At 32.7% G+C, this 13,922-nt stretch overlaps 1 protein-coding gene across 10 annotated transcripts in view; it reads left to right on the top strand.

Annotated features, from left to right (window-relative positions):
• The window catches only part of VPS13B (vacuolar protein sorting 13 homolog B), a 622,702-nt gene that overhangs the window by 186,755 nt on the left and 422,025 nt on the right, over nucleotides 1-13,922 (top strand). The window contains exon 19 of one of the 10 annotated variants that reach the window (XM_054692070.1): nucleotides 7,808-8,006. The exons of 8 other annotated variants lie outside the window; for them this stretch is intronic. In XM_054692070.1, the coding sequence (XP_054548045.1) occupies nucleotides 7,808-7,947 (140 nt within the window). In that variant the 3' untranslated portion in view covers nucleotides 7,948-8,006. Of the gene's footprint in view, nucleotides 1-6,612; nucleotides 6,927-7,807; nucleotides 8,007-13,922 lie in introns of those variants that run through there. One more of the 10 variants, XM_037503427.2, reaches the window with a different exon arrangement.

Here is a 13,922-nt window from a genome sequence, read left to right as displayed (position 1 = left end):
GAATGGGTATAGAATTGTAAGAAAAATATGGGAGGATGAAGCCAAAACCTAACACTGTGTCTATGGACAAAAGATTTTAACAGTCTTTTAGAGTATGGTTTGGTAAGCATTTTAATCAAAGGCTAGATAACTAATATTTTAGACTTTTTGTGCTGCTTGTTCTCTTATTTAATTGTGCTGTTACAGCACAAAAATATCCTTAGACAGTATGTAAATGAATGGGTTTTAAGTATGTTCCAATAAAATTTATTCACAAAAAAAACCAAGTGAGCCAGAAGGTATTGGTGGTTAAATAAGCATTATGCTTGTGTTAATGCTGCTCTATCATCTTCCTTAAGTATGCTGCTTGGTAAACTCCTTTATATTATTAGCATTATATAATTATAGTTGTTTTGGGTTGGTTTTGTTTTCATATCATTAAAATGTTATTAACAAAGACTATCCCATTAGAATTTTGATACAGAAGAAGGGAGTAAACTTTTTGGAATCTGCTACATTGTTTTTTATTTTCAAAACTTAATTAGCTAATAATAATACTGAAGTTACATTGACTTTACAATGCTGTATTTTTTTTAGGGCTATAGGTGCACACCTCTTCAAGTGTGTATTACCACACCATGCCTATTATGAAAGCATCAATAATCCTCCACCACAGTCCACTGTGTCCACTCTCCCCAACTATCCCAACCTTTTTCCCGCCTCACATCAATTGTACACTCAGATCCCAAAGATTTTTGGTTTGTTATTTTGCTGTATCTTTGTATTCCATATCTGAGTGAAATCATCTGGTTTTTATCTTCCTCCTTCTGATTTATTTCATTTAACATAATTTCTTCCAGTTCCATTCATATTAACATACATGGCAGGATTTATTTCACCTTTCTTTACAGTTGAGTGGTAGTCCATTGTACACATAATGTTAAGTTGGACAGGGACTGCTCCGTTTTTTTTTTTTTTTTCCCATATGCCCAGTTAGAACGAACTAATAAATGAATAAAGTTTATTTAAATATTCTGATCCTCTACTAATAAAATTCTTATTCCTTGTAATTTAAATATATTTGTAGGGTCACAAACATATTTTGTACTTTTAATCCTTTATATGAACTAAAAGTAAACTATTATTAAAAAATTATACCAATGGGCCTCCCCGGTGGCACAGCGGGTTAAGTGCTGCACTGTGAAGCTGTCCGCAGCCTTCGGCAGTGCGGGTTCGATCCAGGCCTGCCGGCGAGGGTCCCACATGGTGCGGCAGACCTCTCCTGTTGCGCCTGCTGCTCCCCCCAGCAGTATGTTTCTGTCATCTGCCTGTTCTGTTCCCCTCACTGTCTCTGGTGAATCCTCTCACCCTCCCGAACCTCTGGCCTATACCCCAGCTCTTGTATCAATATGAATTTCAAAAAGATTAAAAAAAAATTGTACCAATGATCCTAGGATAAGGTTTTGTATTTTTTTTCTTGCTGTTCTGGAAATTCACCTAATCCTCAACATTAGTTTTGTGTTTAGTGATTTGTTTATGGGTTTGTGTGTAAAATTTTAATGTGGTCATGTATTTGGTGCTTCAAAAATGTTCCTTTGGGTATGTTTTTATCCTCAAATGTAATGTGGTTTTACTTGAACTGTACTCACATACTTTATTTAGGGCATTTTGAAATTTAAATTTTCCACCCACCTTGGAACTACCACCCACAGTACATACACATGACTTAGGTATTTATAATATGACATTTATAATATGGTATTTATGATACGGTTATTAGAGAACTTACAAGTAATATTTTTGAAGCAATTCAGAAATAATACTGATTTTTCTTATGTTCCATGGAATTTAAGTTAGAGATATTTCTGTCTATATGACTGATGGTATAGACAAATCATAAATAAATTTAAAATGAAGAAATAATTAATAGTCCTTTAAGACTTTACTGAAATATCATCTTTCCACTAAGTACTTTAATGATCACTATACATCATTTTTTCCTCTTTCTTACACACATGCATAAACAGGCACAGATGTACATTGACTTACACTTCTTATTTCCCTACTCTTTTTTAGTTTCTCTTAGTATGTATCATACTAGCATACTACATATATTGATTTCCCTCCCGCCCCCACTATTAGAATTTATGCTTCTTTTGGGTAAGAATTTTTGTCTCTTTTCATCATTGCTGTATTCTTACTGTCTAGAATAGATCCACATATTGTAGGCTGTCAACAAATATTTAATGAAGGAATGACAAGTAAATGGTGATTAAGATTCGCTTTTCTTTGGTTTTTGAGACCAGACTACCTTAGGGAATTGATACAGAACAAGAATTCTTACTTATGTAGGAGGAAAAAAAGTGAGACAGACAGAGGCTAGGTAGTGAAATCCTTCTAAGATGATCAGTTAAAGGGAAGTACAAGCAATCTCCACTGTCTCTTTCAGATAGCTATGCAGGTGAGGTTGTTCATAATTTTTTCCCATGGGCTTATAGAATTTGAATGAGAGGTATTTCAATGTAGAGTAGTGAGTGATTAGCTAGGCGATCTGAGGCAAGTTGTGTGTTTTTTGGTGATCTGTCTAAGTGGCCTGAATATTATGGCCTGACTTATGGAAGACAACTGCTATGGTGCATGTGCTCCCACACTGAGTGGGACATTAACACTGGAGACCAGCAAATGTGGTTATATAGAGAAGTTAATGAATAGTGAGTTTTGAAGGAAACTTAGTATAAAGAGGCAGAGTGTTTTTACTCTAACGAATGTGAGGAATGGACACCTTTATTAATGAGAATTTTTATAATGGAAACATTAACCATATTAGTAAAACTCATTGTAAAAACCATGGTTTGCAATTTAAAAATAACTTTTACATAGTTTGTTTACAAAATAAACATTGCTTTTAGCACAGCCTCTGCTACTTATATCTTACAGAGGAAGAAATAGAGGCCTACAAGTTGTAAAACTGCCTAGCCAAGTCAGACTTGTATCTGGGGCATCTAAATACATAACATTATCATACTCTCCTAGGGTCTTTATCATTTTGTCTTTTAAGTATAAGATCTATATTGCTAAATATTGCATCCCCCAGCCATGAAGATCTTTAACTTTGAGAAAGTCATGTCTGTGTATTAAGAGCCGTATTTTAATGATGTCACAACATTGCTTTGTCTTGGAAGTCTCAGGAATTACTTTTGCACTTTTCTCTCTTCACCCTTTGACTGACTCTGATTATAGTTAAGTAGCTGAAGGGTCATGTGGGGCTTATATGCCAGCCCACCTTCTGTATTCTTTGTTACTATTTAGAGAAATCAGTTAATGATTCTTTTATTTATTACATTTGTATAGATAATAGGGATCAAACAGAGAAAGTAGATGTTTCCTTGGCTCTTTCAGAGGGAGAAGTTCTTGGTAACTCTACTTGATTATATAAATACTTTTAAACACTTTCTAAACCTTTTTTCCCCTTAAGTTTTAAATATAGACTTTGACTTCTTCATTTGCCTTATTTTGCCTATCATTTATAGCATGTGCTGCTTTTTAAAGAGCCGGAATTTTTGCTAATCCTGGTGTTAATGTATACTTAAGTTTTAGGGTATCTGCTATTTAGGAATATGAAACGATCACAAGTACTATGAACTTGGAATCAAAGCAATTTAGAGTTCATCCTTGCCAAATTCTCAGCCAATGTATGGGTATGAGTCCTTTTTAATGTTTCTCCCTCTTTGTGCACTCTAAGATATCTTGGCCTTCTCTCAGTTTCTCAGTTATGATTATGCTTTTGCATATCCTGTTTTGTTTTTTTCTTTCTGTCTGGGGTTCTCATGGTTATCTTACATGTTTAATTCCAGTTTAGTCTTAAGATCTTAGCTCAACTACTACCACTTCAAGGAAGTGCTTCCTGTTACTCTTTCCCCCACCACCCAACTTGATTAAGTAACTCTGTTATATTCTTTTTCCAGCTTCACTGTACTTTTCTTTCATAGCATTAAATGATAGTTTGTAGTTAATAAGTATGTGATTTGAAGGGTGTCTGTCATTTGACAGTGAGTTCTATGAGGGTAGAATTAATTGCTGATTCTTTATCATTTTATCTTCAGGGCCTAATTATCTGAAACACATGAAATGCTTGAGAAATTACTTGAATGAATGAATAAATGAATGTCTATGACAGAGGGTCAAGGGGATGAATGTGTTTGACAGATTAGTAGTAAGTCCTAATATATGTTAGCTGTCTTCCCCTTTCTCTCCTATATTTCTTCCTTGCATATATCTACCTTTGGAAAATATATCTACCAGTATCTTTGTTAGACAGTTCTAATTACTGTTAGAGTCCATATTGAACTATAACTTCTATTTCTTGGTCTGGAGTTAGTCTTTAAATAAATGACAAAATAATTTATCATCCCTCAATACACCTGATAAAACTTATCATTTTCTATTTCTTAACAATTTTTCCTGTTAGTATTCATCTTCTTTGTCTCTGGCATTTACCATATTATCCCTTATGTTGCAACGGGTGTTGAGAATGTAGGCGCTTACTGCCCTTTGTTCTAGATTATCTTTTTAAGGATGTTTTTACATAGGGAATAGTTTTGAAAGATAGATCCATTCTGGACTCAGTGGAAGGCATGATTACTGTCTGTTATATAAGATTTGATTCCTCAATTCAGAGTTCATTTTTTTTGCTATATCATACAACCCCGCTGTACGTGAGGGCAGCATCTGGGTACATCTTTGTTGTTACTCTCTAGAACTTGGGGTCAGAGGGCAATACTCATGCTGCTTGCTGTGCTAAGAGTAGTAGAGCCATTTGTCTCTTACTCAGGAGTCTCCTGTCTTCTGCAGCATTCACAAAACTGGTACAGTAAAATCTTACACTCACAGTTGTTGTTATTGGAACAATGCAGTTTCTTGATTCTCCTTGTTAAATGGTATTCACTCCCCTACTCAAACATATTTCTTTACTTTGTGTTTTAAATATGGTTTATTGCTGAGATTGTTATTGGTTCTTTTCTTTTTATTTGAATGACCTAATCAAAACACTCTTCTTTTTTAGCAACCATCCATATGTTTGTGTCTCTGTGCATTTACATTCTTTAGCGATCCAGACACCAAATTTTAGCCATCTCTTGACCCCTTTCCTGTCAATATTTTAACAGTGCCATATGCATTACAAATAAATTCACTGTAATCCCCTTCATCTCATTCCATACTGAATTATTTACTATTTCAATTGATGACATTACTTCCTCTTTAATGCTGTAAATTTCAGCGCTAGCTCAGTTGCTCCTCGTTTGTCCCCTGTACATAGACGTTCCATAAAGCTTTTTTAAAAACTGATTCTTCCATTCTAAACATGATTTGTTGAGTCATTGCCGATATTATTAGTCTTTAGATTCATTGCCATACTAATTACTTACTCTACATGCTTGAAAATATCCTCTTAAAATTTAATATAATCCTTCATATAGCACCAAGTACAAATTGTATTTCCAAGATTTGTTTTAGACTTCTAGACCACTGGAAATCAGAGTTCTTTTTCACATAAATAATTCTGAAGACAGTTTCCCATATTTTATGTATTTACATTAGTTTATGAATTTTTATGAACACCTTCACATTTACTCCTATGAAACTCCATCAAATTGATTTTGGTTCACCATTAGTAGAGAAAATCTCCAAGTATCAAATTGGCTGTAGTTACTTGTGGAAGTAAGTTGAACATGCCATTTTCGCTTTTAAGATCTAAAACTTTAACATTTTTTCCAAAAATGTAAAAATAAAATTATATAATTGTGTTATTTTAAAAAATAATGTGAAGCAAGTATTCTTAAAATGCTTTTTAAATAATCATATAATTTAAGCAAATTTTGCTGTTCCCTGGTGTAGTCAGTTTTGTAAATAAATAAAAAAATTTATGCTTTACCTAGATGGCCATGTATTAAAAGTTATTTTATCTTTTATCCATTAAATAATCACTGATCATTGTTATTTGAAAAAGAAAGTCATAGTTATAATTCTAGTCTCTGGAAATTCATAATTAAATAGGTGGGAGAATGGTGGGGTGTAGTTCTCTTTTTGATGAACATATACCAGCAAATACAGACACTCTTATTTCACCACGTAGCATTGGTTGGTTAGCATACTATTGTTAAGGAGTTGTTTTTTTTTTTTTAATGGTGGCAGTGTTTTAGGTTGTAAATTTTAATTTATGGGGAATGTTTTTTGTCCCAAAAAATTCTCCTCATAATATAGAATTAAGCGAATTGCCTTGAAGTTATATTTTTAGTATTTTTGACAGGACACATGAGTTAGAATGCTTATATATTGTAGCAATTAAAGACAATTCACATTTGTGGTTTGGGCATAAATGTGTAAAAATTATACCCATCTATCTTATTACATTTCCTCTCTGCTCCCTGAGGACTTTACTATGTACTTTATCTGTAATTGTTGCCAGTTTTCTATCATGTTCCCACTGGGCTTCTGGTGCAAAAAATCTTATCCTCTTGATGACAGAGCTTGCCTGAATGATTTCATGCTCCTAGCATTTTTGTTCACGGGAATTAGGGGCAAAATGTAACTACAGCTGAACAGAGCATCTATTTTTGTAATTTTGGAGTTTAGGCTCTGTTATTGGAACTAAATGAAGAGATGCAGGTGTTCTCCAGTCCAAGCCCTTTGGGAGTTTTGATGGTAGATGCTTGAAAAGAAAATGCATGTGTTTCCAGAGTCAAACAGCAGCTGTGAGACAAGGATTTATGTTTTTCTCAGAACTTTGGGATTTCAAAATGTTACATTTAATCACAAGCACAGAAAGGGGAGCAAATGTTAAAGATGTTACGCATAAAAGTAAGTTTACTGATCTCTTTACCATATGAACTAGTTGTGGGAATATAGGAGCAAAGTGATTTTTAATCATAAAATAAACAATTTCTAAAGGATTATGATAGTTACCAGGACATAACTTGTGTTGCATTTGTAGCAAAGTGAATTTTTTATCCTACTAGTCACCTTAAAATTGTTATTTTTTTGTTTGCACATACATGTACACATACACAATAAAAGTTTTAGTAAATAATTGCCAAATGCATTTTGATTATAAACATTTTGGGAAAAGTATAAATAATAAATATCTTTTAATAACAAAGTACATTTTTTCCAAGCATAAGAAATGTACTTTTCTATCTAGAATAGGAATTAAGGGAATTTTCAGGTACACATTTAAAGCATATACTTATATATGTTAAAACAAATATGTATTTAAACTTTTTTTTTAAAATCATGAAGTTACTTTGTGTTGTCTTTAAGTAAGAGTCCTTTTTAGAATTTTTTGCCATGTTTTCATTGCTTTATCTTTTTGGTATAATCATTCAGTAATTCATTTAGTAAATACTTATTGTAAGTTTTCTGTGTGTAGAATAAAATGATGCATCAAAGTCTATTAAAAGAAACTTATAGTATATTGAGGTGACAGGTATATAAACACCAAGGGTGAATGAATGATAAAAAGGCTTGTATTCTGAGTTCAACTTCATCTATTGTGAAGTGCAAATCAGCCTGTCTGAGCATTGGGTTTTCATCTGTGAAATGAGGATATTCTTGATTGCAATGATTGTTGTGTTGATCAGATTAAATAGATTTTCTTCAAGTTAATTCTGTAAATTTGTGGATATGTAGTTCTGAAGCAAAAAGCAAATCCTTTAGCTATTGCCAGTTTCTAACCTTTTCCAGAGTGAAATGTCTCCTTAATGCCATGATTTTAGGAGTCAGGAACAATTTTGATAGTAACAGGAAATTACTTTGCTTGCTTCTTTGAAAGATCACAGATTCTGGATGGAAGCCAATTGGAGAAATCCCATGAGCCTTGTGGATGACCAGTTGTTTCCCTCACTTATAGCACAAGGTCAAAAATATTGCGTTTACTACTTATATATTAAAAGAAACTGGTATTTAAAGTAAATAAGCAGTAACTTCATTTGTAAATATTGTCATTATGTAAAAAAATAAATCAGGTTATAATGGGCTTCATGTGACTATCACCATAAAATATGTAATATTTTGTGTATTTTTATATGGATTGAAAAACTACCATTATTATGTTAGGTTATTTTATGTTTTAGAAAATGGTATGTCTTCGAAGTAAGGTTTTATTTTTGAATTTCCTGTACAGAGTTTTGGGTTGTTTGTATAGTAGCTGTCATATTGGCCAGCAAGAGAAGTAGAAGCCTTAGTGAAAGAGTAAGAGTTGTTTACAAAACAGAGGGTGAAATTCTCATCAGTTTTTGTTATCCAGCTCTTAATTGTTCCATACCTTCTGGAGGAAACTTGATTCCATAGGTAGCTGTTACGTTTCTAATAGTCAGTACATAATATATAAAAGTCATTCTATTTTTGGTAAATAAACGATGAAGCATTTGTCCAGTGATTTGTGAGAATTTAAGCTGTTTTCTGAGTTTTTGTTTTTCACTTTCCACTGCCTTCTCTCTTAATTTTGCTGCTTCTTGTGTTTCTCCCTTTTTCCTTTCCTCCCTTCCCAATTAAATATTTTCTTCTAAGTAGCACAAGAGCACTGCAAACAGTTGTGGATGTTTATAGGATTCCTTCTTTATGAATCTGGGAGTTCCTAAAGGCAGCATATGAATAGGTATTTGGCAAACAAAGGATGCTCCAAAGGAAATTATTTTTCCATTTGGGCATAGCCCTATTGTCTGTAGACCCATATCATCTTATTTTAAAATTAGGCTATCATGGAAAAATGTAGCCTGGCTTTTTCCTGCTAAAAAATTATATTTTAAATAAGTAAAATCATGACTCTTGTATATATATAATATGGAAAAGTGTTGCAGATTATTAACATCATTATTAATGGAGAACCAGACAGATATTATAACCAGATCAAAGGTGAATTTTAGAGACATTTCGAGACCAGTATTACTGTAATAAATTTGGAAATGGACACACTAGATTATTCCACATCAGCTTCTCCCTGAAATAATTTATTTGCATTTACAGGCAAGAATATTTGTTGCATTGCTATCAATTGTCTACAATTTTCAGATCTGTAAGCTAGCTCAAAGGGAATGAACAGTGCATAGTCTCCATAGACTCAGACTCAGGTAACCTGGAAGCTTATACTCAACAATGTAGAGCTTTTTGTGGAAGCAGATTTTTTTCCTTCTACAAATCTTACTAAATTCCAGATGCTTAGGCTATTTTTAGCTGTGGGTGGTTTAAATATAGAGGCAGGTCAGAAGTAATTTTGAGAGACAAAGATTCAGTACATTGAGAGAAAATTAAAGGGAAATAATACTACCAGCAGAGGGCAGTGATGAAGTTAACAGCTTCCCCATGTCCAAATAAGGTATTGATTGTTGAATAATTCTGGACTAATTCCATAAATCTTAAGTTGAGTCTAACTTTTAAAATCTTGTCATATTAAGTTAGTTCCCTTCAGCCAATCCTTTGTCAATATCTGCAGGTTTCCAGAAAAGGACTTTTTTTGCCCTCAGTAAATAAATACAAAAACAAATAAGAGTTCTAACTTGGATTTGGATAAGTGAATTACATGCTCTATTTTATTACAAGATTTTCCTTATAAAAATATTCATACAGGGCCTCCCCAGTGGCGCAGTGGTTGAGCGCTGGGTTGCGAAGCTGCCCGCAGCCTCTGCAGCGCTAGTTCAATCCCCGGCTGCTCCCCGGCCACCGGAGGAGGGTCCCACATGGCATGCAGACCTCTCCTGCCGCCCGCTGCTCCCGTCAGCAGTGTGCTTCGGTCCTTCTGCCTGCTCTGCTCCCTGCTCTGGCTCTGGTGAATTCTCTCACCCTCCCGCGCTTCTGACTGTACCCAGTGCTTGTATGCATGTATGTATCAGTCAGTCAATCGATCAATCAATCAATCAATCTTTAAAAAAATATACAGAAAATATTTGGATACTCTGTGTCAGACACCACTTTATTTCTATTTGGGTATACATACACACACAAAAAGAGGAGTTCCCAGACCTCAGAGAAGTAACAGTCTCTTAATTATGACATATTTACTTCAGTGGATAATTTATTCTAATTTTTTTTATGACAATTACATGTTCTTTGTAGTAGCTAAACTATAAGAAGCCTTTCTTCAATTGTAAAAAATACATCAGATCTGTTTTTTTCAACTTAGAAGATGTAATTCTGAAATACTATGAAAGAATTTGCAAGAATATATAGTAAAGTTATGTAGAACTCAAATATAAACAATAAAAATAAAAGTAGAAACACACCATAGGAAAATGGTCAGAGGAGATAGAAGTACAAATGATCAAAAACACTTGAAAAAAATTCAAACTAACTTAAGTGGATATTAAAGCAATTAGAAATAAGCTTTACCTGTAAAATTAAAATTTGATAAATTATAAAACTGAAAGATAAGAAATTTATAAGAGGAGAATTTTCATAAAGGTCTGATAGTACTGTGAACTGGTATATCCTCTCCAGAAACTAATTTAGCAAAATTAATTGAGGACCTTAAAAGTGGTTATCCTTTGTAACCCCACATATAAAACTGTATTCTAAGGAGTAATCCTCAATGCATTTGAAGTCTTAAAATGTAAGGGTAACCACAAATCATTTTTGTTGTCTAGTAATGGGTAAGTTATAAAATAGCAAAAATCCATGGAAGAAGTTCTTTGTCAGTGGAAAATATATATTATCATAGACAAATCTTCATCCTAAACGTTTGTGTGAAGACAAAATATGAACTCTATGTATAATAAAATTCTGCAATTTTTTTCCTCAATATATGCATATAAACCAAGTGTTTATATATATGTTCATGTTTTATATTTATAGGAAAATTATTTTTAAATGATTACCAATACTGAATGGGAACATGAGTCATTTTCCATCCATATTTATATATATTCTTCTGTAGTATTTGAGATTTTTTTTACAAACATCAGTGTTAATTTTTTTTCAAAATACTTTCTGCTAATTTATTTATGGGTTTTAATGTTACTTTGCTCACAAGTAGACATTCTTGCATATTATTCCTTATTTGATCTTTTTTTAAAATAAAATTTCACTTTGAAAGTACATATGTGCCCTGCTGTATGAGTGCTTTGGTGGTTGGAGTGCTACAGTGACTACACTTGAGGGGGGAAATTATACATTGTCAAAATACTAACGATGATGTGAAATAATCTTACTTCAATTAAAAAAAATTAAAATAGCTAAAAGATGGGGGAGGGTGGTTGTAGTGTATATATGAATTAAATAACCGTTTTTCAAAGTAGCTTTGTTTGTATGTTCCTAAAACAGTTCTAGTCTAGTGACAAAACTGATTAAACTGACTTTGTTTCCTATAACTTGTTTTCAATTTGTAATTAAATTATGTCTTCAAAGTTTGGTTGAAATTTTTTCATTAGTTAAACTACCAGGCATAGTATAAAACAAAACCTTCGATGAGTTTGATGTAACTGTTCACTTGAAATTTGATGAAACTGTTCATTGAATACATTTTTACACCAGGACAAAGAATTGTTATAAAGAATACAATGCCATGTCATATAATTCTTATTTTATTTAATTATTTTTTTTGCTAAACTCACAATGAGGTTGAAACACTCAAAATTTTTAGTGAAAATTATCAGGTGTCAGTACTTTAGAAATAGTGCTTTAATGGAAGCCAGTGAACTTAATATCTAAACATCTAAACTTTTTTTACTAAAGACTACTAAAAGTAGTCTTAGGATAATGGAATAATTAAAAGATACTTTTAGAGAGACAAAGGTATTATTGGCATTTCCAGGATATTAGAAGTTGATAACAATGCTGCTTTTGGTTGTTCTACCTTCATTTCCAATCAGTTCCCTTTTTATTAAGGCACTATTTATAATAATTATCTATTATTAGGGTTACTTCTGGACTTAACTAGAGAAATAACAAATTTATAGTTCGGTTCAATAGGAGTTGACGGAATGGGAAGAAGAAAAGTTAGTTATTTAAAGATGATTAATTTTTATCTGTGATCACGAGATTTTCTGAACTACAGAGTTATCATTAATGAATGGTAGGCAGAGATCATTGACTCTTTGGGAGAATAATGGCAGTGATGGACTTAAAACCCTCTGACAGGGTAATGGCAGTCTTTGAATGGAGTGGAAAGTTGGCGGAGGAAGGATAGTCAACATTAAAATAAGTTATTTGTTAAAGAGTGTTTTCTTACATCAATTTTAATATTAAATCATTAATTGTTTTTCTTGAAATGCAATTTTGTTATATTTAATAATCCTGTGCAGAAGTATATGTTTAAGGGGGAGAAACTCTTAAAATCATTTCTAGTCCAGAAGAAAAGGAAAAAAGCAAACACCTTACAGATGGTCAGATGTCATCAGTGTCAAGAAACAAGTTGAGTAGAAGTAATACTGATGTGTGGTGTTCTTTTTATTATGTATATTCATTTAAATGGCCATTTTCAGCTAGCCAGTTATTTATCTTCATTCAGTACAAACTTCCTTTGCATTAGAACTTTGGGATATAAATGAGCTTATAGTTCATTGAGGGAGATATACAGGTAAACTTAACTAAAATGTTGGTAAACTGTTGCCATAAAGGAAGGTAGTTTAAATTCACATTGAGGAAAACCTTTTACCCAGCCCTTGGGAGAGATTCCTGGAATCAGTCATGCCCTAGAAAGAGACCTTAATTTATGAGTAGGAGGAGGAATAATATGTCACATTTGGGAAAACTCTAAATAAATTTTGTGCAACTGTAGATTAGTATGGAAGGGGATCATGGTAAGAGTTAATTCCTGATGAGCTCAGTAAGCCCGGTCAGATTATGAAAGTCCTTGAAAAATTGTTTTAAGAGTGCCAAAGGGAGCAATGGAAAATTTTTATCATACTTATGCTTTTAAACTGATTAAGGTAGCATTATGGACTTGGGTAAAAGGAAGGAGGGAAATCAGGTAGAAAAAAAGTGGTAATGTCCATCCGGAGAATTGTAGAAATTTGTGTGGTTGTAATGTATTGGAATCTTTGAGAGTTGATGGTTAATTGAATATGTCACCTAGGGGAAAGGACACAGTAGACAAGTGTACCCAGTGTTCTGGTTTGATGATCTGGGCACACAATAGGGTGACTTTCGTTGAGATGAGGAAAAAGGAACAAGAAAAAATTTCTTTAGGATAATAGATAGAATTGTATAATACTAATGTTTTTGTAGTTCTTCCTGTGTGCCAGGTTTTCTAAGCATTTTAGATAAAACCCAAGTAACTTGACTCTAGAACTCATAATCTTAACCAGAGAAGGAGGAATGCGGTGAAATTCATTCATTATTCAGTTCATTGAATTCTACTTATTTCACTATTAAGACTGGTGTAAATCACAAAACTCCTTTGAATATTTTACATGTACAGCTAATTCTAAAATTGAGCTTGATTTTAACAAATGCTTTAATTGGTTGGGAGAAAATATTTCTACTTGAAAATACAGTGGAAAAATTAATTTGAATGGAGGAAGGGAGGACTGAATGATAGTAGGAAAGGTTTCTCAAAGAAGGACTGATATTTTAAGGCTGGGATGATAAAAGATTGCACCTAAGTTGAAAATTGTTATTATTTAAGCATTGCAAATACCTAATGTTTTTTTAAATGTTTGGTAATTAGTATTAGTTCAAGATTATATTTTTGTAAAAAATAATGGGCATACTTATTGTTAAAATGTGTTCTGGACATATTAATCATAACATAGTTTTCCCCATGTATTTCAGTATATGTAGGTAAAAATAATTAGAAACTTGTATTTACCCTGTAATAATGAAGTATAGATTATTTGGAATACTTGTTAGTACTGGTTTTATTTTATAGATAGATTTTTAAAAGTAAGTATTGCATTCATTAGATTATATTTAGTTCATGTGGTTTAAATGGCAGTTAATTATTAAATAGAATT

This window comes from Talpa occidentalis, unplaced genomic scaffold (genome assembly GCF_014898055.3).
Source record: "Talpa occidentalis isolate TD23 unplaced genomic scaffold, MPIMG_talOcc4v2.1, whole genome shotgun sequence".
Lineage (NCBI taxonomy): Eukaryota > Metazoa > Chordata > Mammalia > Eulipotyphla > Talpidae > Talpa > Talpa occidentalis.
The sequence above is the reverse complement of the archived record's forward strand: the minus strand, read 5'-3'. Positions and strand labels throughout refer to the sequence as shown.